The sequence below is a fragment of the Juglans microcarpa x Juglans regia genome, chromosome 7D (genome assembly GCF_004785595.1).
Source record: "Juglans microcarpa x Juglans regia isolate MS1-56 chromosome 7D, Jm3101_v1.0, whole genome shotgun sequence".
NCBI lineage: Eukaryota > Viridiplantae > Streptophyta > Magnoliopsida > Fagales > Juglandaceae > Juglans > Juglans microcarpa x Juglans regia.
In genome coordinates, this window is record NC_054606.1 from 571,818 (window position 1) to 593,975 (window position 22,158).

General features: G+C 38.3%; 3 protein-coding genes, 1 long non-coding RNA gene and 1 pseudogene across 6 annotated transcripts; 3 read left to right on the forward strand and 2 right to left on the reverse strand.

Annotated features, from left to right (window-relative positions):
* The first annotated feature begins 552 nt into the window (after positions 1–552).
* LOC121239680 (peptidyl-prolyl cis-trans isomerase FKBP42-like) lies at positions 553–5,069 on the forward strand. 2 transcript variants are annotated; one of them, XM_041136953.1, is made up of 8 exons: positions 553–738; positions 1,086–1,163; positions 1,285–1,467; positions 2,016–2,105; positions 2,910–3,094; positions 3,329–3,451; positions 3,557–3,709; positions 4,489–5,069. In XM_041136953.1, the coding sequence occupies exons 2-8, from the start codon at positions 1,127–1,129 to the stop codon at positions 4,813–4,815; spliced, it is 1,098 nt and encodes a 365-aa protein (XP_040992887.1). In that variant the 5' UTR covers positions 553–738; positions 1,086–1,126; the 3' UTR covers positions 4,816–5,069. The 2 variants fall into 2 exon arrangements, with proteins under 2 accessions (XP_040992887.1, XP_040992888.1); XM_041136954.1 differs by lacking the exon at positions 553–738 and adding an exon at positions 745–960.
* A 3,954-nt stretch (positions 5,070–9,023) lies between these two features.
* On the forward strand, positions 9,024–14,014 carry LOC121238400 (protein OBERON 4-like). 2 transcript variants are annotated; one of them, XM_041135248.1, is made up of 3 exons: positions 9,024–10,186; positions 10,235–12,554; positions 13,235–14,014. In XM_041135248.1, the coding sequence occupies exons 1-3, from the start codon at positions 9,347–9,349 to the stop codon at positions 13,792–13,794; spliced, it is 3,720 nt and encodes a 1,239-aa protein (XP_040991182.1). In that variant the 5' UTR covers positions 9,024–9,346; the 3' UTR covers positions 13,795–14,014. The 2 variants fall into 2 exon arrangements, with proteins under 2 accessions (XP_040991182.1, XP_040991181.1); XM_041135247.1 differs by having other exon boundaries at positions 9,024–12,554.
* A 449-nt stretch (positions 14,015–14,463) lies between these two features.
* On the reverse strand, positions 14,464–17,707 carry LOC121239403 (annotated as a pseudogene).
* Positions 17,708–19,079: 1,372 nt separating this feature from the next.
* On the forward strand, positions 19,080–21,963 carry LOC121239432. The gene is made up of 3 exons (XM_041136683.1): positions 19,080–19,460; positions 19,980–20,477; positions 21,136–21,963. Exons 1-3 carry the CDS (start codon positions 19,379–19,381, stop codon positions 21,660–21,662), a joined length of 1,107 nt encoding a protein of 368 aa, XP_040992617.1. The 5' UTR covers positions 19,080–19,378; the 3' UTR covers positions 21,663–21,963.
* Positions 19,263–19,793, reverse strand: LOC121239433. Its single transcript, XR_005935303.1, has 2 exons — positions 19,728–19,793; positions 19,263–19,658 (listed from the first exon to the last, which is right to left on the reverse strand). It is a non-coding gene; the product is annotated as an uncharacterized LOC121239433 (long non-coding RNA).
* Positions 21,964–22,158: the final 195 nt, after the last annotated feature.

Here is a 22,158-nt window from a genome sequence, read left to right on the forward strand (position 1 = left end):
AGACGAAGGTTTCAATTAAATAGGAATTTCAAATTAAATAGTTTAGAAATTTTCTACTCATGTAATAAACCCCCCAACAATATTAAAACTAAGTTTTTTTTTATAAATAATAAATAAAGAAAATTTATAAAATTTATTTATAATTCTTATTTTTTACACATCTAACATATGAAAAGCTTTCCACATCAATTACTAAAAATATTGATGTATTATTTTTTTAAAATTTATAATAGATTCAATTATAAATAATGTGTTAAAATTTTAATAGACCAAGTTATATGCAGCAAAACTCATAAATAAATACATTCTTATCTTAATTTATTATTATTCTATAAAAAATGGTAGTTGAATTCACGAGTGCACAAGTGAGCATCGCATTGCGATGTGTCGCATAATTAATTTAAAATAAATATATATATATATAATTTATATAAAAAAAATTAATTTTTTAATATTAAATCTGAAGCAATATGTGACGTTACTTTAACATTATTTTTTCCATATCACTCTGCGATATGTAACATTACTTTACCATCATTGGTCAAACCATCACCATCAAATTAATATTTTCTACGTCGAAATAACCGTCCCTATATGTTCCGAGTCTTTTACGACGGAAATCACAGGAGCGATCCTTGCTATGCTTGTCTCTGGAATCTTCTTCCATCTCCGAAAGGCGAAAACATTGAAAAATATTAATCTTAATTCGGCCGCCTCTGTGATCCTTTTCCTCCCACTGTACGTAAAGCTAAATTCTTTTCACTCTCTTTCTCTATTTCTTACTCTGATCTGTTTGGTTGTCTTAATAATCCTGAGAGCACGGGGAAAAGAAAATTTCCAAGTTTTGGAATCAGGCTGTTGAAGTCAGGTGAGCTAAACTAGGCCTGGTTGAAGCTCAGTTGAATAGAGTTTTCTACTTCTGATTTTCTTGTCTTATCTTTTTCCCGCTACATTTTTCCAGTTACGAAACGGAGTGTAGATTTTGCTTTGGAATTTCGATTCTCTTTCTGTCTAGTCAAGTGTACGGGTTTTTAACAATTGTACACATACGGATTGATTCTTCTATTCTACTCGCATATGTGCAGAAATTTGAGGAAAACCCCTGGCTTTTACTGGATTTCGAGAAATGGCTGAAGTTAATGAGCAGCAAAGCCAACCCCTTGGTATGATTCAAGGAACATTGCCAAATACGACGTTTTTATCTACTACAAATATGTTGAAATTTCAGTTTACTTAGTAACGTCATCAATTTTCACATGATTCATGAATGGCCATAATTTGCAGGTGAAGATAATGGAAATGAAATAGCCACTGAAAATGCTGCATTTGTGCATGAGGAGCCTCCTCAAGATGCTAATGGTCCCCCAAGAATTGATTCTGAGGTGGAAATCCTTCATGAGAAAGTCACAAAGCAAATCATTAAGGAAGGTCATGGACAAAACCCATCCAAATATTCAACATGCTTCTGTAAGTACCTGATAGTTTCTTATTCTTGTGCTCCGGATACATTTACCTTGATCATTAATATATTCTAGTTTTCATCTGGTCATCTTTCATGTCCATGAAAATGATAGACCTGACTTATCAATAAGATTTTTAAAACTTATCCAAAAAAGAAAATAAAAGACTTGGAATTCTTGCATCCACCACTACCTAGATACTAGTAGTATCAGACCATTGCATATTTTTATGCTGTTCGTGGATCTGTTTAATTAATTGAGATTAAGGGCCAGTAGTAGTAATACTCCACTACTACTCATTATTTTATTATTACTTTTCACTACTATTCAATATTCTATCATTACTTTTTCACTACTATTGACAAAAATATGATATTTCCTCACTATCCAAACGCAACCGAAGACTTGGTTGAGTTAACATATTCTGGGGCATCAATGTTGGATTTTTGGACATCTTCTAATATTCTGTTCAGCAAATAATCTATTCAAATTTGGCTCATGGGATGTTTGTGGATGATGTTAACTCCATTATGCTTTCCGAACCGTGTGTGATAGTGCACTACAGGGCATGGACGGAAAGCACCCAGCACAAGTTTGAAGACACGTGGGAGGAGCAAAGACCACTTGAGTTGGTATTAGGGAAAGGTATCTGTGCATATGGTCCTGATTCTCTTTTCAAAATATGCGTAATATCTGCATGAAACTTGTTATTTGGTGTATGGTTTGTCTTGCTGTTTTCACCCTTAATTTTATCAGTTCTTTGTTCCCTCTACCTTTTCTGTTAATAATTATTTCAATCTTCAGACCTAGTTACTTAGTATTCTATACTGGAGTACATAATTGTTAGTTCACTGACCAACATAGATGAAGTGGTTCAAACTGATGTTGTGATTCATTAACTATCATTTCTTTGGGGAGTTCACTGCCTAAGGACTACAGAAGCTTATGGGAGACTTGATTATGCAATGTTGGGATGTCTGAATATCACTTGTCATTATATCAACTGGATCCAATGTGAAGATTAAAACGTTAGGAAAAGGATATTGAAGAATACAGCTACCTTGAACAACCCACATACACACCTAGTAGACTCATAATGACATTTTTTTTTATTGGCACCGGGTGTCCGAGAACAAAGTCCCGACTAATTTCGGGAGTGCATAGGCCTTCAGCAAGGAGTTTCACTTAAGTAAACCTTAGGTAATTCAAGGTGAAGTTCTTCCAGTTTAATGGCCCCTAGAAGTTGTTTGCACCCTAGAGGATTTGAACGTTAGACCTAGAGGGAGCATACTACCAAGATTACCACTTGAGCCAACCCCTAGGGGTTCAGAATGACACATTTGCATTTGCATATGTATTTAAGTCATTTAAAGTGACAGCCAGGTATTTACATGGTGTTATACTCTGTTGGACATTCTATAGAATGTTGACATATTTATTCTGCCACAGAGAAGAATGAAATGACTGGCTTGGCTATTGGTTTATCCAGCATGAAATCTGGTGAACGTGCCCGGTTACATGTGGGCTGGGAATTAGGTTATGGGAAAGAAGGAAGTTTTTCTTTCCCAAATGTTCCACCTATGGCAGACATAATATATGAAGTTGAGCTCATTGGATTTGATGAGACTAAAGAGGTAAGTTGTTCTTAACTGACTTCCAAAGTACTTGTTATCTTCAATTCTATGGGCTTGACCTTGGTACTATGCTGATGCGTAATACATTTCGTAGGGGAAATCTCATTTTCTCGATTTCAGGACTTCAAATTTTTCTTGTTTTCTTAATTGATGTTTCTCATATATATGCACTGTGAACTTGGGCAACACCTTATTTGATCATTAATAAATTTGAACTTAACAACAAAAAAACAGGGCAAAGCTCGTGCTGACATGACTGTGGAGGAGAGGATTGGTTCAGCAGATCGAAGAAAGATGGATGGAAATGCTTTATTTAAGGAGGAAAAACTGGAGGAGGCTATGCAACAGTATGAAATGGTTACCCACTAATGTTCCTTGGATATAATTTCGTTTTGGCATCTAAATTTCTTCATGATTTTTCTTTGTTTCTAAGCAAGTTCTGATGGTTTTTCTTCATTTTAGGCCATTGCATATATGGGAGATGACTTCATGTTCCAATTGTTTGGGAAGTACAGGGACATGGCTTTAGCAGTTAAGAATCCATGTCACCTTAACATGGCAGCATGTCTAATAAAGCTCGAGCGCTATGATGAAGCCATCATGCAATGCAGCATTGTAAGTATGCAGTTTCATGTCTCATGGACAGATTTCATTCCATTTCAAATGCTAAATGCTTATTTTTTTTATAAGTAAAAAAATACTTCGTCATCTTCGTATTGTATGAGTTTAAAGAGTCTTGAATCATATTTAGGAATATAAAAAAAGCTTGAATTGGCATATTTATTTCGCAAGTCCGCCTAGATATGCCGAAGGCATATTACTAATTTGTAAGTGGCTCCTATATAATCGCTTACACTGCATAATTTCCATAATATTTGACTCAGTCAACTACTGTGAGGCATGGTTGTTTCTATTCCATTTAAATCTGTAGGTGCACAAAGGGAAAACAATATTGGAAGTTGCTTCCTTACTTTTTCCCCCACCAAATGTTTCTAATGAAAAATTACAACCTGTTGTCTGGACAACCCAAACCACAGTTTGCATTTCTTCTTAGTCTGGACAGCGAGAGAGTACCCCATGAAGCCACAGAGAACTTAAACGATGGTTTTGCTACCATTTGGAGCATACATTTATATGCACGGTAATCCAGTGACTGAATTAATGTCATTCGCTTTGCACCTGGTCACTGCACCTTCTGTAGAACCAGGAAACAAGTCTTGACAACTTTTAGCTGCTATCCACTGAATGATATTATGCGACAGACAACGAACATTTCAGTAAAAGACACACTCTCTCTCTCTCAATCCTTACCCATGCATAGAGTGGTCAATGAGAGTTATTTATTTACTTAAAAAATAAACATTGATATTTAATGGGATGATGGGCTCACACAGGTGTTGGCAGAGGATGAAAACAACGTCAAAGCACTGTTCAGACGAGGTAAAGCTCGAGCAGAACTTGGGCAAACAGATGCTGCCCGAGCGGACTTCCTGAAGGCACGGAAATTTGCACCCGAAAACAAAGCAATTGCGAGGGAGTTACGTTTGCTTGCCGAACATGACAAGGCTCTTTATCAGAAGCAAAAGGAGATCTATAAAGGACTCTTTGGACCAAGACCTGAACCGAAACCAAAGCGATCTAATTGGCTGGTTCTCTTTTGGCATTGGCTGTTGTCACTATTCTATCGCCTTTTCAAGCGCGGAGCGCACAAAGTAGACTAATCATAAGCAGATGGACAAAGATATTTTGTGTACCAAGCAAGCATGATCTCAAGCATTAAACGTTAAAGGCCAAAGGTTCCAGCGATGCGGACGCTCAGTTATTTCTTCAAGTGTGTGCTAATTAACCTTAATATGTTATTTTCCCCTTTCTCCTAGGATAAAGCCCCGTTTGCTTTTAATCTCGTTGTGACCTCAAATACTTATTGGTATCATAGCCATTTTCTGGTCATTGCATTTGAAATAAACATTGCACATGATGCTGGACTTGAGCTCTGGTGATCTGATCTATAGGACCTCAAAGTTCCCTTGTGGGCAAATGTAACAAATATTTTTTGTTGAGATCATAATCCAAACAAAGATATCAATTTTCTTAAATCACTTGCAGCATTTTTAACATGAAATTGCTAACAGAAAATAGATAAATTCGAAACCTTTACACTACCTTGAAAAGCTAACGCCCTAAAAATGTCTACCACGGTTGCTTTGGCATGGACATCCAAGCACAATAAGCACAAACGATCTTTTGGGAAATATACACATAAACAGCAAATGATAGACTCATTAGCATCACGTCCTTCCAATCACCCTTCTGCTGTGGGCTCATGTTCTCTTTCAAAACCTTCCCAAACTTCCCAAAACCAACAAGAATTCCCGGCAACAGCGACTCCCTTCTTCTCTCTTTCTTCGTTCTTGGGTTGGAAGTGTCTGCAGGTTTGTGGCTTTGGCAGCCTAAAAGGATGAATGTTCTTGGGCTGCTTTTCTTTCTGGGTTCTTGATTTGTACAGATCGTTCTGTATAAAGAATGGCCAACTGAGAGAGCAGCCATGGAAGGTTTTGGTTATCGAAAATCAAGTTTAGGTGGGTGAGTTGGTGGAGATGTTTTTGTTTATTGATGTTTATGAAGAAGGTGAGGTGGTGGAGGGGCGGTGTTTGACCTCATCACGCAAAAAGTAGATATACCAATCACCCTCACTGGCTATGGCTGCTAGTGCAGTAGGAGAAAAATATCTTTAATCGGGAAGCAAGCGTTCCTATTTATCTCAAAGTTTGTTTGGGTCACATGTCCATAAGGAATGGATAAGGGTCCATTTGAAAAGGCTACCCATGCAATTGCTCCCAATTTTATTTCCCTTTTATCCTTCATTTTCTAGCACCTTGTATTGTTTCTTAAGCTAATTTGGTTATTTTGAAATGGACAAGTCACAAAGACAAATGACAATTTTAGAGGAAATTCAAGTTGCTTTCTGCTTTTAATTTTCTAATACAGGACAGAGCAATGGTAAACATCACATTTTAGCATCAACGATGAGTTAAACCTTCAATCTTTATAGGATATAGAACCAAATTACAACGTTATGAGTTCAACTAATATTCAATCATCAAGGTTCTTTTTAATGGCATCACCATGTAGACTCCAAAGGATAAACAAAATGAAGTGGCAACAAGCATTGTATCGACTTGATTGAGTTATATATAGCTTATTTTTAAGAGTTGCAAACCTGTCAAGAGGTCGATTTGTTAGTTGTTAAAATTCCAATAAGCTTACTTCATCCCCCATTTAAGCATACTTATTTTGAAGGTACAAGAAGATGGTCTCAACAGAACAAAAAAATAAAAATAGACATTCGGTCATGAAGTGTAATTAACGGGTGCAAATTTAATAGTAATCGTATCTAAATATAATTGTCTAATTTTCAATTATTTAATCGAATTTGACTATACAATTACATAAAGATCAATCATAAATACACTGTTTCAAAATTAGATATATAAATATCATTAATTAGAGGTGTAGAACTGAGTTTTTTTTTTTTTTTTTTTTATCTGTCCAGTTCGAAATCCGGACGTATCCGGACGGTTATCTACCTGGATTACACCCGGGCAGTTAATATGGATTTGATTTTATGAACCGGTTATCTAAGGTCTATTTAACAAAAAAAAAAAAATCTGAGATTTCTGATCTCTCATTCCCTCCCTAACTTCTCCGGTTTGCGTGTGCAATCTCCATTCATAACAACGAGTAAATAATGATCCATCTCTGCTGAGGTACTATTAATAGTACCGTCTAGATGATCTACAGAATTTATAGGTTTAAATCTTCTGGAAAACCACTCAAATTTATTCAATCCCATATCTCTCAGCAATCTTCTGGAAGATGAATCATGAAGTCAATATGATAAATGAAAGCAATAGCAGTTCGTAATTTTGTTAAAAATGATAATGTATTTGTACAAAATCAACAAATATTCCTACAAGACAAAAATACAAGATTATAGAAGAAGATATGGACTACTAAAACTCAAAGACACATGATTTCAGCGTGAATCTAGCAACTACTCGCAGGAGGCCTGTAATCTTATTGAAATCAATAGTACATTTAAAAAATAAAAATAAGCCAACTACCCAAAATTAAGATAGTTTTACAGCTCTATCCCGGGGTCTTTTCGTTCTTTAGGCGTAGTTTATTTTTAGAATATATCTTATCTCATCTTAACTCACTTCATCATTATAATTTTTTCAAATTTTCATACAAAATAAAATAAACAATTCAATTTTTTTAAATTTTAAAATAAAAATAATATTAAAAAATATATTTTAATAATATTTTATTTAACTTTTTAATTTTAATCTCAATTCATCTCATCTTATTCTTGAAAACAAACGAGCCCTACAATGCATGACTTTTGCTTAGAAATTGTTTGAAAAGGCAATTGTTCAATATGGCGGAAGAACTCTCTCTATTGTGAAGGCCTCAAGGCTCAAACTCACGGAAGAACAGAGGAAAGCAATGTCTACTAGCATTCATAATTGTGAAAAAAGTGCTATAAAAATTTATTTTAAAGTTTAAACATTTTTTTTTCAAAAAAATATTAATAAATTTGGATATATGGATTTATAGTTAAAAAAAAAAATTCAGATATTTAGATTGAATTCGGTTATCTATTAGATTATTTCTGGATTAATCCGAATAAATAACCGTATGATTTTTAAAATTTGGATCCGAATTCAAAATCGATTATAGATGGATATCCGGATTCAAATCGGATTGCACACTCCTACCATTAATACTATAAAATCCATATAATGCGATTATATATATTAAAAAAAATTAAAACATCTAATTTGATAATAATTGGAATATTCAGCTAAACATTATTTAGACCATTCAAAATACGTCACTCATTATCTGTTAACTTCCTTCTGTCTCTCTATGCTAGCCTTTTACTTCGAGCTCATCTACACCTCACATGCACGGTTGCCCTTCCAAGCTCATCCTAATGGTGGGTCCCAATGAACAATCCGAGGGCCCTTATGCAAAACCCCAAATTCAATCCACACCCTTAAAGTTAAAGTCCATTATCAGAAAAGAGTGGGTCAAAAAGAAAAGTAAAAATAATGACGTCGAAAGTCCGAGAGAGAGTCAAACCGTCCTAACTTTTCATGCGTACCTTAGAGGACATGAAAGACAATCGCCTTCAGACACAAACACGTGCAATATATAACACGTGGACGGTTAAGATCGAGAGCGTTTAAGGTTGAATGTGACAAACAATCCCAGAAACCAATAGAATAACGTCACCCACGAAACGTAACGCACATTGACCGGAAAAAAAGAAGGCCATGGAATGCTAATCACCCCCACAATTTGACCGCTTTATTTATTTGTTAATAAAGTTATAAACAAAAACCAAGAAATGATAGACTTTGTCCATAAAAATGGAGTTGTTAATGCAAAATGGGTTGGGATTGGGATTGCATGGTCACGCTAGCAACCATTCTCTCTCCCTTTAGCCTTAGTATGCAAGGGACAAGATCATCACACCGATTGAAATGAAACGAGAGAGAGACTTTTTGAACAAAGTTCTAAATTTTTGGAGACTTTTGCAAGCCTTGTTTTATAAGTAATTTTGGACAATGTCTAGATTTTGGAGATTTTTATTATTATTTATTAATACTTTTTTATCTGTTTTTTACTATTATTTATTATTATTTTATTATTTAAAATAAAATAAAAAATTTAATTTTTTTAAATTTTAAAATAAAAATAATATTATAAAATATATTATAAAAACATTTTATTTTTTTAATTTTTTTTTAAATCAGCAAAATAAACGAGGACAATGCGTTGACTGAGGTAGAAAACCAACCTCCACCTTCCTTTTTAGTTTTTTCCATTTCGTCCATATGTATTGCTGTTTCCAAATATGCCCGCAGCCAACCACAACATTCCCACTCTCGTCCCCGCCGGTGAAGTTTTCTGACCAATCTCTCCTCTCGCTTTACCATTGCCCTAAAACCCTACCTCGAATGGTAATACCCGTAAATTACGCTTTAAACTCTGGGGCACTTCATTAAAAAAATAGTACGGTAAGTACCTCGCGGTCGCTCCTTCTTCGAATCTTCTTCTACTTCCAGTAAAAAAACCCTAGCTTTGCTTCGTTTTTTGGGAGAGGGAGCCTGTTTCTGTTAATTTGCTTGTTTATGAATTTTGGCAAAGAAAGTTTGAGAATTTCGTTCGTAGCTTTGGAGGATGAAGAGGCTCAGGTCTGGCGGCGAGGATCTCGATTCCTACGGAGATAAGTGCAAGGATCCAAACCCCATTCCCAACCCGAGCCGGTCGTCCTCCTCTTCGCACCGGAGTTTCTACTACAAGCCGGATAATGCACGCAAGGGTTTTGCTCGGTACGACCGGGATCGGTTGGCGGAAGACGACCGCGACGCCTCGAGAATGCTGCGGAAGCGATCGGAGCACGATTTCGACGGGGGTTTTGAACGGAGAAAGGGTGGATTCGATCGTTACAGCGGAGAGAGCAGAGGAGGGTATGATCGTAACTTGATGCACCGGTCTGATAGCTTTTGCGGTGGGTTGTCGTCGTCAAGGAGGGACTTTCCAAAGGGGTTTCGATCGGAGCGGTCTTCTTCTGCAGCGTCTGAGCGGTCGCGGCGCGAGGGGAGTGTGTCGTCGTGGCGGCGATTTGGGAGTAATAATAATGGGATTAAGGATTCGGAGGAGAGCACTAGAGGAGTGGGAGGAAGTAGAATTGGGTTGAGGGACGTAAAATCGCCAACGTGGTCTAGGGATTCCGCTGCGAGCGAGCCGTCGAGGATGATGAGGGCTTTAAATTCGGGTTCTTCACCGGTACGAGTCTCAAGAGCGATTCCGAGGACGAAGGAAGATTCGAAGGACAACTCCAAATCGAAATCAAAATCGCCAAGTTGGTCGAGGGAATCGGGGCCAAGCGAACACTCTAGGAGTGTGGATGTGGAGATGGTGAAGAAGTGTACCGAGGAGGTGCAGGTTGAGAGTAAGAGTAGCAGTGAAATGGAGGAAGGAGAGCTTGAGCCTGAGCCTGAGCCTGAGCCTGAGCCTGAGCCAGAGCCAGAGCCAGAGCCAGAGCCAGAGCCAGAGCCAGAGCCAGAGCCAGAGCCAGAGCCTGAGCCCAGCCCAGAATCGAAGTCCGTGCGTGGGGTTGAGCTTCAATTGGGTCATGAAGCTGAGGCTGAAACCGAAACGGAGAAAAGAGATCGTGTGGACTTGGAATTGGATAATATTGAGAATAAGGAGATTGAGGTTAAATGCCGGATTGAAGACTCAAGTACAGTCGTGGAGGATGGACTGAATGAAGCAATGGGTAAAGAAGAAATAGAGATGGAGATTGAGATTGAGAGAGAGCTGCCAGATAATATGGAAGTTTGTGAGGAGGGGAAAGAGAAGGGGGTTGATGATGAAGTACAATGGGTCGAGAGTGAGAACAATGGAATGGCGGAAAACAATGAAGGTGGCGACAAGGAAGAAGAGGGTGTGAGGAAGGTTAGGGAATGCGAAGAGGAAACAAAGATGGCTACAGTGGTTGTTGACAAGTCTTCTTTGGGTTTTGATGAGGAGAGTAAAGAACAAGATAAGGGTAAGATAGATCTTGAAGCCAAGGCAGAGGATGTGGAAATACGTGGGTTGAATGAGTACGAAAATGGAGGGGCTGAATCCAATATGAGGATAGAAACAGAGGGTTTAAAGAGTCATAATTTCATGGATAAAGGCAAATGTGTGTCTATTGCACCTGCCCATGTCACCGATTATGTTGAAGATGGTGAATGCGTTGGAAGGAAATCGAGGGAGTTTGAGACTTGCGGGGATAGCGATGATATGGAAGGACCAAGTACTCGGGGGTTTGAGCTGTTTACAAGCTCTCCTGTTAGAAGAGAAGAGAAAGGTGATCGATCTGGTGCTAATAACAAGCAGGAGGAAAAGTTGGTGCTAGAGCCACTTGATCTTTCGCTAAGTTTACCAAATGCTTTATTACCAATCGGTGCTGGTGATACGAATCAAGCTGCTCCGGGTTCACCTAGTCCAGCAATGAGTGTTCAGTCCTTGAGTAATACGTTCTGTACAAACTCGGATGGATTTACCGCATCAATGTCTTTTTCAGGTTCTCAGACAGTTTATCACAACCCGAGCTGTTCTTTGACGCAGAATTTGATGGACAACTACGAACAATCAGTTGGCAGCCGCCCCATATTTCAGGGAATCGATTGGCAGGGACAGTCGCAGAATGAGTCCAAGCAGAAAGAAATTCCCTTGTATCAGAGAATCTTGATGAATGGAAATGGCTCTCTTAATCAGTCTCAAGGCATTTCTAATGGTCAAGCTGTGCAAGGACAACATCATAGGGTCATGGAAGGAAGCTCTAAAATGTCCAGTGGGCTAGAGAGGCAGTTGAGTTTTCAAAGGCAGTTGTCAGGAGGACGGTCAAGGCACCTGGATGATGTTAGATCACCCTCGCAGAGTGTAGGGTCTCATGATATTGGTTCCAATTATAGTTTTGACAGGAAGCGAGGAATGAGAGAGAAGAATAATGGTAGTTTACATAGGACTAGTAGCCAGAAGGAGCATGAACAGCTTCAGATAGGAGGAGTTGAATTTGTTGAGACGGCCGTTGCCAGGATAGTTGCTGAACCATTACATGTAATGGCTAGGAAATTTCATGACATGACAGGACAATCCATAGCATGTCTAAAAGAGAGCATTCGCGAGATCATGTTGAATGTGGACAAGCGACCACAACTATTCGCATTTCAGAAAGCTCTTCAGGACAGGTCTGACGTAACCCTGGAGATGCTACTGAAATCCCATCGGGCTCAATTGGAGATCTTGGTCGCGTTGAAAACTGGTCTACCAGATTACCTTCAACAGGACAACTCGTCTACTCATTTGGCAGAGGTTTTTCTGAACTTAAAATGCAGAAATCTTACCTGTAAGAACCCTTTGCCTGTGGATGAATGTGATTGCAAGGTTTGTGTGCAGAAGAATGGTTTTTGCAGTGCTTGTATGTGTCTTGTGTGCTCGAAGTTTGACATGGCTTCAAATACTTGTAGTTGGGTTGGGTGTGATGTTTGTCTTCATTGGTGCCATACCGATTGTGGGTTACGAGAATCTTACATTAGAAATGGAAGGAGTACTACGGGGGCTTATGGGACAACGGAGATGCAGTTCCATTGTGTTGCCTGTGATCATCCTTCTGAGATGTTCGGCTTTGTAAATGAAGTTTTTCAAAATTTTGCGAAGGATTGGACGGTTGGAACTCTTTCTAGAGAGCTTGAATATGTGAAGAGAATTTTTTGTGATAGCAAGGACATGAGGGGAAGACGACTTCATGAAATTGCTGACCAGATGCTGGCAAGCTTGGCAAATAAGTCTGACTTTCAGGAGGTCTACAGTCATATCATGTCTTTTCTTACTGGTTAGTTCTTTATATTCCGTAACAAGAAAATGTGTTGCTTTCCTCCTTGACGATCGTTGCCTATTTCATTTATAAACTGTAAAACACGAAGTAACTTAAAATATTTGCAGGATTGCAGTAAAAGATAGATACACAACTCTTTTTACAATGCTTTACACAAACATATTTCAAAATAAAGATATTTTTTCTAAAATAAGGATACTTTTATAAGTTGTTTTACAAAATACTCTTCAATTAAAACAGGGTTGTGAAAAAAATTGTGTTTATCATTTTCCTTTTTGAGTTCAATCTATTCCGAAGCCCTCTCGAGTATCTCTGGGGCAAATATTAAACCTTGTGAATTCATTCTTTTATACGAGACAAAATATGTTGCTGAACAAATAAAACTGAGTTGCAGATTGGGGGAATGAGAAGACTGTCATTTTGATCTGCTTTCTGTAGTTTTTGTTTTCAAATTGTGATGCGTCAGAGTTTTGCTTGCTTATGAGAGTGTGGCTCTTAACATTTGATTTCTGTGTTATAATTTGTGTTAGAAACCGGTAACATTTGTTTATTGAATTTGCAACCGATCAACACGGTGGCTTCGAAGTGCAACATTTGTTTCATGTGTAATGCAGCGTTATATTGAATTTTAATCGGAACCACAAGGTTGAAATTTACACCCTTCATTATTAATGCAGACGCTAATTCGCCCAAGTTTGGCAAGACGCCAATCTCAAATGCGAAGGACCAAGGTAAAGAAGGCAATGGGATCGCTGGGCCAAGCAAGGATTCCACTTGGCTAAAATCCATCTATTCTGAGAAGGGCCCTAGGTTGGAAACAACAGCTGGTATACTTCCTAGCTTCAGATATGAACGGAATGATAAACTTACTTTGGAGTCAGAGTTGCAGACAAGGGTTCAGAAGGAACCTCTCTTTGATGAATTGGAGAGTATTGTGAAAATCAAACAAGCAGAAGCTAAAATGTTCAAAGAACGTGCTGACATTGCACGAAGAGAAGCAGAGGGGCTGAAACGCATTGCCATTGCAAAGAATGAAAAAATTGAAGAAGAGTATGCAAGTCGAATTGCAAAGTTGCGTTTGGCTGAGGCCAAAGAAATGCGCAAACAAAAATCTGAAGAACTGAAGGCCCTAGAGAGACAACATCAAGAATACTTCAATATGAAAATGAGGATGGAAGCAGATATTAAAGATCTGTTACTGAAAATGGAAGCCACCAAGCGAAACCTTTCCTTGTGATTAGCTGATCAACAGATTTTTCTTTATTGAATTCTCTCACCTTCTCAGGTAATTGTACCCTTAGTTTCAAAATTTCTGCCCACTGTAGTTCATCATTAGTAGGTGTATCTTCTGTTTTAGGTTCTGTTAAATTTTATTTTTCTGTCTGAGCTTCTAACCAGAATCTGTACAGAAACTGCAACATCTCTGTGTTATAGAAGGTTCCCATTTAGGGTAGCAATGATAGTTACAGAGCTTTTATTTCCAGAAGAATTTACTGTAGTGGTTGGGATATTATGCGTTGACTGGCGGCACGAATGATCGGAAATTAAAGGTGATTGAACTTTTGTTGAGATGTTGGGATGCAGCCAGTACATTTATGAGTTTTCTTTTAAATCAAGAAAACAAGGGACGATGTGGTCCGAACAAAATCCTGTTACTGGAAAAATAACGATAATAATATAGGTACTGGCGCTGTTTTTTTTTTCCTCTCTTTTCTTTCTTTTACGCGTACTGTAAAGATTACAAAGAAAATATTCCTCTTCAGCCACTTTGACAATCAATATCAGCAATAAACAGGGATATTTTTTAGAAAAATCAGTGTAGGTGCGAGTTGCCAAGTAATGGGCTACTTGTGAATCGATTCTACTTCTAGAGGAAAGAAATAATCTTTTGATCCATACCAAGTCACTACAGATGGTGATCGATGCTAGGGTACGATGGTAAGCAGATTATTAAAGCAGCTAGAGAGAAAATAATTCCCATTTCGAATATTACAGAACAACTACTGAATCTAGTCCTCTTCTTCTTCTTCATCCAAGTCAGAGCATCACTGGCATTTTCACTTTCAGAGTCGCTCAACACATACATTTTCTTTGCGCGGTTCACCCTCTGAGGTCTTGATCTTGCTGGAGCAACCTCAACTTTTTCTTCGGTACTGCCAGAAGTAGATTCGGGACCAGAGTTTTCTTCAGGTTCAGTTGCTCATTTGTCACGCCAACCCTGCCCAACACAGAACCACTTTTCTTATTGAATATGGTGATGCCCTCATCTTTCTCACCTTCTTTTCTGGTGAGATCCCTGAATTTTCAACAGGCTTTAACATGTCAGTCAAAAGTTTATGGCCCCAACGTCTGAGGCTGCCGTCTGTTGGCTGCACCTCTCTTCTTTGCTGCTGCAGGGTGGCTTAGCAGCCTTCGCATTTCCAGCCGGCTTTCTCCCTTCCTTTTTTCCTATTGCTGGGGCATCTACAACTTGTAGTTCAAAGTCTTCATCCACCACCTCATTCCCATCATCATCATCATCATCTGAAAATATCTCTGTGACAGTTGCCAAGGGCTTCTTCTGCGCAGCAGTCCTCTTGCTAGGCTCTTTCTTCCTGGCTGGGACTTTGAAAACTTCAGTCTCTATGGCTGTGGGTATAATAAAAACAAAAAGAGAGAGCTAAGTCAAAAAATAGTCAAAGAGGAAAAAAACTTTGACAATTAAATAAGAATGTAAATAATCGTAATCAACCCAAATATACGCATTTAGTGTTTACCTGCTGATTGCTCGGGAGATGATTCAAGGTTATAGGCAGCAAGTCGTTCTTTAAGCTCAAGCACTTCTTCATCATCATCATCACCGTCACCATCATCGTCGTTCAAGACTAAAGTAGGCCTTCCTTGCTGATAAGAAAACGTAATAGCAGCATGAGTTCTAGAAGGATCCTTCACAGGGGAAGAAAACGTAATAGGAACAGAACAAACCTTATAGCAGGAGCTTTCTCTGGTAAAGCAGGCATTTAAGCAAAAAATCTAAACAGAAACTTACATATAAAAAAATTGTTCCATGCCTACCTGTTTCCATTGCAGATATAGATGATGTTGAGATGGTTTCTGTGACTGATTCTGCGTTAGTTGTTTTTTTCTTATCCTCCTTGCGTGGGTTCTTGGGTGCATGTCTACAAGCCTTACTGGCAGCTTCGCCCTTTGCTTTGCTTCTCAATTTCTTTCCAAGTTCCTCTGACTGAGCATCACTTTTTTCTAGGTCCTGAATCACACAAAACAAATCAGTCAAGAAATATTAAATAAAGAAGCATTATTCAGAATTATAATTTTTTTTTCATACGTCGAGTTGCTTCTCCGGAGCATCCAGATCTGTCATAAAAAAAGACTATGGAGTTTCCTTCCTCAAATCTTCAACCTCCTTATTAAGCCTATCCCTGTCAGTACATAGCTCCTGAACCTTCTCGATGGTCAAGGTTCCAATTGCCATGGCCAGTAGATACTCGTAATCACTGATCTGTAACCCCCTCTTGCTAACAGCAAGAGAATTCTCTTCTGTTTCTTCCGTGTCATCGATTGCACCAGCAACCTCGGGCTCAATAGACTTAGTTTTCTTGGGAAAAGGAGCGAAACCTTTTCTTTGCAGCTCAACAAAAAGTTCAGCTCTCTTCCTGTTGCTCACAACTATCTCTCCATTCACAACCGCAAAGATAAACCTAACCTTGTTTTCCAACTTCAATAATTCCATTTCACGTTTCTCCAATAGAAATTTCTGCATGCATTTATATAATTTTGTTAGTAGCTGTTCCCCATGAAGAAGCATCTGAAACATTTGGTATTCATTCCTATGAACACAAGTGCGCTCACCTTTCTTTTCTCGTAAAACACAAGTCTTAGTTGAAAAAGTTCTTCCAGAACTGGGGAAGAAAAAAACATTATCAGTATGTTCTCGTTGAAATATAATGCCGAATCAAAATAAATTACTTGATATTTTCTCTAGAAAGGTGTCATACTTCTTTATCACGCCTTTGGAATCAAAACATGTGCATGTTACTTGTGCTAATTGTGGTGTTTAGTTTAAATTTCTTCAGCAAACCCTCTCGCTTGGCCCTAATAAAGTTCTCTTCAGTCAAGAAGATGTCAATTTCTACTGTTACATCATCACAATTCATGTCAAAATCCTGCAGCCAGCATGATTTTTCTTCAGAAACTGGATAAAAACCTGAGACACGTTCTGGTGTATAATATACCTCAATTAAAGGATCCTTGCATTCCCTATTACTTGAAGAAGTAGATTCCAAGAATTCTTTGTAATCCTGAGTCCACCTACGAACTGGCAGCTCCATTATCTTGAGTGTTGTCTCATTCACTTCCTCAATAATTCCACTAACAGTGTAACTATTCCCAGCTTCCTATGCAGTTTTCACTAAACCATCTATACCATGGATCCATAGGCTTCATGGTATCACCATATATTCTCCCGAGGAATTGTCCCAATTGTGATTTTTTTTACTTAATAAGTTCATTATTTTATTTTATTTTTAAAAATGACGGAAGTGATTTAAAAAATACCTGAAAAAAAAAATACACAAAATTAAAAAGTACAAAATGCAATTATCGGTGGGCAGCGTCGGAACGCCGTCGGTGTCCCTGGCACTGCCCTTGTTATGATATATATAACAAGAAAAATGACTTAACACAGTACCAACCCGACACAATAATGGGAATTTTCAATCTGAAAAAAAACAGTCCACTTGACCAGGGCAGTGTGGCACAATTGACAACTTGATTCCTAAACCAAATGGCACGACACGTGTACTTAGGTCTGGTAATGTTGGTCTTCCGAGATTACATATCTGATCCATGAATGATCCCACGAGAGGTCCATAGACACCCATGATAATCCATCGCTTTGCTGTCCAGACAAACTCAATCATAGTAATTAATATAAGAGCCCCAAATCCAGCCTCCAACAAATTTGCCGATTGAAGTAATTGAGATCCTCGACGGTTCAGGTCAAAGCTACTCCTTCTCTATGACCGAAGTTGGGCCCACATTCGAGTTCCAGTCCTTTTTTACTGGGAGGGACCTTCTGAGAATGATGAGGCCACTCTTATGCTAAATCCAACCATATCAAAGATGACTTGAGGGCCAACACTGGGGCCCATTGGCACATGCAGTCCGTTAGCTTTCCGTCACATGATTGTATGGTCCAATTAATTTACATCACTTGCATGAAATGTTGCAAACATGTCATGTGCCATTCTTTTTTTACCAAGTTAGTGACATCTTTAGTGCACATGGGATTCATTTTGTTTCCTTGATAAAATGCCCTGAAAACTTTTGTTCATTAGCTACAAATGCAAGAAGCAACATTCATAAAAAAATAAATAAATAAATAAAATATGCGAATAGATGACAAAATAGGCTTAAGATAAAGATGAGATAGGGCCCGTACTTTTTGTTTATGCTAATCATGATTAAGAGAGAGATCTTGACAGACAAAATCTAGCATTTATCTTTTTTATTTTATTTTGTCTCAAAATAAAGTAGACTATATAATTGATAATAAATAATATAATATTTTAAAAAAATAATAGATTCGTTTTATTTGGAAAAAACGAGAGGCAATAATAAAGAGGAAAGAAAAAGGAATACCGTTTAATATTTAATATAGAAAAGGAAAACATAAAACGAAAACACATTGGTGCCAGGTGTGGCTAGTTGAGTCGGCGCAACAGTTAAGAGGGACATGTGCGTGGGCTCAGAACATGATCAGGACACCGCGCGGGTTAGAGGGGACAGCTGCACGTGGGTCGCATTTTATTTATTTATTTATTGGTCACTCTAACTGCAGTTTGTCAGATTTCATAATAGTTTTGTAACGCCCGACGTGACGAAACTGTACAGCAATAGCTAACTTAGGATAGGTTTTGCAAGTAGCTGTAGGTTACAATGTAAAATTTCCATCACATCTTATTATTATAAATTTTTATATAAAATATAATAAATAATTTAATTTTTAAAATTTTAATTAAATTTTTTTAAATTTTAAAATAATAATATTATTAAAAAATAATATTTTATACTTTCATCTAAAATTAAAAATTAAAACCGTGCGCTGTGCTATCTATCTACGCACATTATTATCAGTTTAAAGGCCATCACCTAATACTGCCAATGTCATTGTTGCAATATTACCAACCATCCTATTTAATAATAACAATAATAATTTCCAAAAATTTTGAGTCCTCACTTGTAATTTACTACCCTACATTACAGTCTACACCATTTAAATATCCAATAATTTTTGTGTTTTAGAATGATAATTAAAAACAAGACAACGACATTTCTCTTATTTCATGATCTCGGTAAAAAAATATTCTTAAAATTGTACTTTTTGAAAGTTTGAAACAGCCCCCAATAAAAAAGGAGTTCATACCATAACATGATCCATATTATCACTGTTAAAGATTTGAATTTTGTTAGGGAAAAGCAAACGTGTCCGTCGGTCCAAATCTAACAACTGTCCTCCAGCACCCCCCACTCATTTAACTGAATTGAAGACAGAGCAAAATTAGCATAACATCATCAGCATTAATTATGGAGAAAAACTCGGCCTTGATAATCTGGGATGAGCAGACGTAACCCACCTGGTACGCTTCATTAACCGGTGTGGCCTTTCAACGTGATTTCAGCTGAGCTAGCCCTTTTAACCTTCTGCTTCCTCATTTCCCACTTTTTTTCCCATTTCCAATATAAATACTAGGGCCGGCATCTCATCTCTCTTACACCAAGTCCATTACAACTCTCTCACTCTCTCTTCCCAGTGCTTTGCCATGGAAGTGAAAATCACACTTTTGCTTGCTGCTTCCTTCTTGTTGCTTACTGGTCCTGCTTTTGCAGCTACATTTTTGGAAGGTAATGCTTTACATCTAACCCCCATTTTGGCTTGGAATGTGATTTGTGCTTTGAGCTGGTTCTTTGTGCTTCTGATTTTACTTGAAATTTTCCTGTGGTGGTTTTGGTACACTGAAGTTTATCCACTTCTTTTAGTCCCTCCCTCCCTCCCTCTCTGTTCTCTTCTCCATTTGGCTTGGTTCAGGAGTTTATGGTATCCTGATCTGTTTAAACAAAGTTGGGTTTCTATCTTCTTTCACGTGCACTCTTCCGGAGTAGCTTTAGAACCTGATCTGTTTTGTTAGATCTTCACTTTTAGGTCTCCCTCTTTCTCTCCTCTCCTAAACACTTGCTGATACGCACAGACAGTTGTTCCAAGATTTTCCCTCTCTCTCTCTCTCTCTCTCTCTCTCTGAGACTTGGATGAGCTTTTGGGAAAATGCTTCAACAAATACATGTGCGTCTGAGAGAGAGGCAATTTTGATATCTTTATACTTTCAACCCTTTCTCATTTCCTGTTGCTCTGCAATGTTTCTACAGGATACCTCGACAATGGAAACTTTGAAGAAGAACCAAAACCAACTGACATAAAGAAAACAGTACTCAAAGGAAAATATGCACTGCCCAAATGGCAACTCAATGGCTTTGTGGAGTACATCTCTGGCGGTCCACAGCCTGGTGGCATGTACTTCGCTGTGGCTCACGGTGTTCATGCTGTAAGGCTTGGCAATGAGGCCTCAATCTCTCAGACCATAAAAGTTAAACCAGGTGCCCTGTATGCTCTAACATTTGGGGCATCAAGAACATGCGCACAAGATGAGGTTTTGCGGGTCTTAGTGCCTCCTCAGAAAGGAGACCTTCCTTTGCAGACACTCTACAGTAGTAACGGAGGAGACACCTATGCTTTTGGATTCATTGCCACTTCTAATGTTGTTACTGTGACATTTCACAACCCTGGGATTCAAGAGGACCCTGCTTGTGGACCACTCTTGGATGCAGTCGCTATCAAAGAGCTCTTCCCTCCAAGGCCCACGAGAGGTAATCATCATTCTATTCTATTTCCGAAGAAAATATTTATGTTAACTTTGCTGGTGATATGTACTTCACCTCTGTTAACTTCGGTTTGTTACGGTTCTCATTATTGCATCCAAACCTTTCTGCACTACAACTTATTCTAGAAATCTATCTTCGGAACTCTTCTGCTATTGTATGTACATTGTCAAGTTGGAGTGCTAGATGCCTAGATCTGTGATATGGGATATTGCCATTCTGCACCCCTATAGTGCTTTGGTCTCTTGTTTTTGCCATTCGGTTTGCTTCTTCAAGTCCAAGCAGTGCGTTGGTTGTACCCAAGTTGGTACCTTAAACAGTCTCAAGGGAATAGCCTAGATAAAAACAGTACAATCACTCAGATCTGAACTTGTACTCCCTGCCCTGAGTCTTACTCTGTTTTATTTAACTGTTTGTTTCCTCGTTGGCTCTGCCAATGTATCTGTGCAGCTTATAGCTAAATTACTGCCTTAATATCATATTGATCCTAGTCAAACAGAAGAGATATCACCCTAAACCGAATTCCATTCTTTGCCACAAACTTCTCTTCTCTTCTGTAACTATCACATGATATTTTTGTTTGTTTCTATAAATCTATGAACAACTTGGGTGGTTTTCATCGATACCTGCCAATGATTTCTTGCAGATAACTTGGTCAAGAATCCAGGCTTTGAGGAGGGTCCCTATCATTTAGTAAACTCTTCCCATGGAGTTCTCCTTCCTCCAAGACAGGAAGACCTCACATCCCCGCTTCCTGGTTGGATCATTGAGTCCCTTAAAGCTGTGAAGTTCATAGACTCGAAGCATTTCAATGTCCCTTCTGGACTTGCCGCAATTGAACTTGTTGCAGGGAGAGAAAGTGCCATTGCCCAAATTCTCAGAACAGTTCCCAACAAATTCTATAACCTTACATTTGCTGTTGGAGATGCAAAGAATGGTTGCCATGGATCAATGATGATTGAAGCATTTGCTGCTAAAGATACCTGGAAAGTCCCCTTCAAATCAGAAGGCAAGGGCAGGTTCAAGACTGCCAGTTTCAAGTTCAAAGCGCTGTCAACCAGGACCAGAATTACATTCTTCAGCTCCTTCTATCATACTAGGATCGATGACTTTGGATCTCTTTGCGGTCCTGTTCTTGATCAAGTCCGGGTTGTCACCGTAGCTCATATGTGATTTCTATCTCTACCTGCTTCATAATTTTGTGATAGAGATTTCGTAATGGTTAATAGATACTGTCTTTTGTGAATTTGACCGTTGATTAGGCTCATGTTATACTTTAAATAGTTATCTAAACTGGCTAGAGTCCTCTATTTTATGGAGGTATTATTCTGACTTCCTGTGGTGTCAGATGGGAAAGCTATGCCATTTTTCTAGGCTGGGAAAATGCTGTGGGAAAATCTTGTGTAACCATGCCTTATGCGGGCATGGGAAATGAATAATTTTTCGGAGTAAAAATGTGTCAAGGTTTTCAAAAGATTACGTATCTTCATAGCTTATATGTCCAGTATCGATAGAAAGCATTTCTTACAATTAGGGGTGAGGACCGACTTGGCTGGAGTCAGATTTAGGGTCGGATTCTCCTAAATCCAACACTGACTCCAACTTGTTGGAGCAGAGTCGGATTTGGGCTTCTTCATTTTTAGTTTCATATTTAGCCCATTTAAAAAAA

What these genes read in the sequence shown, in the direction of transcription:
- LOC121239432 (XM_041136683.1), top strand. Translation starts at nt 19,379, where the DNA reads ATGGAAGTGAAAATCACACTTTTGCTTGCTGCTTCCTTCTTGTTGCTT. An exon ending in TGCAGCTACATTTTTGGAAG is followed by an intron (nt 19,461 to 19,979) that starts GTAATGCTTTAC and finishes ATGTTTCTACAG; the next exon opens with GATACCTCGACAATGGAAAC. An exon ending in CCCTCCAAGGCCCACGAGAG is followed by an intron (nt 20,478 to 21,135) that starts GTAATCATCATT and finishes GATTTCTTGCAG; the next exon opens with ATAACTTGGTCAAGAATCCA.
- LOC121239680 (XM_041136953.1), top strand. Translation starts at nt 1,127, where the DNA reads ATGGCTGAAGTTAATGAGCAGCAAAGCCAACCCCTTG. An exon ending in GATTTGATGAGACTAAAGAG is followed by an intron (nt 3,095 to 3,328) that starts GTAAGTTGTTCT and finishes ACAAAAAAACAG; the next exon opens with GGCAAAGCTCGTGCTGACAT. An exon ending in CTATGCAACAGTATGAAATG is followed by an intron (nt 3,452 to 3,556) that starts GTTACCCACTAA and finishes TCTTCATTTTAG; the next exon opens with GCCATTGCATATATGGGAGA.
- LOC121238400 (XM_041135247.1), top strand. Translation starts at nt 9,347, where the DNA reads ATGAAGAGGCTCAGGTCTGGCGGCGAGGATCTCGATTCCTACGGAGAT. An exon ending in TATCATGTCTTTTCTTACTG is followed by an intron (nt 12,555 to 13,234) that starts GTTAGTTCTTTA and finishes TTATTAATGCAG; the next exon opens with ACGCTAATTCGCCCAAGTTT.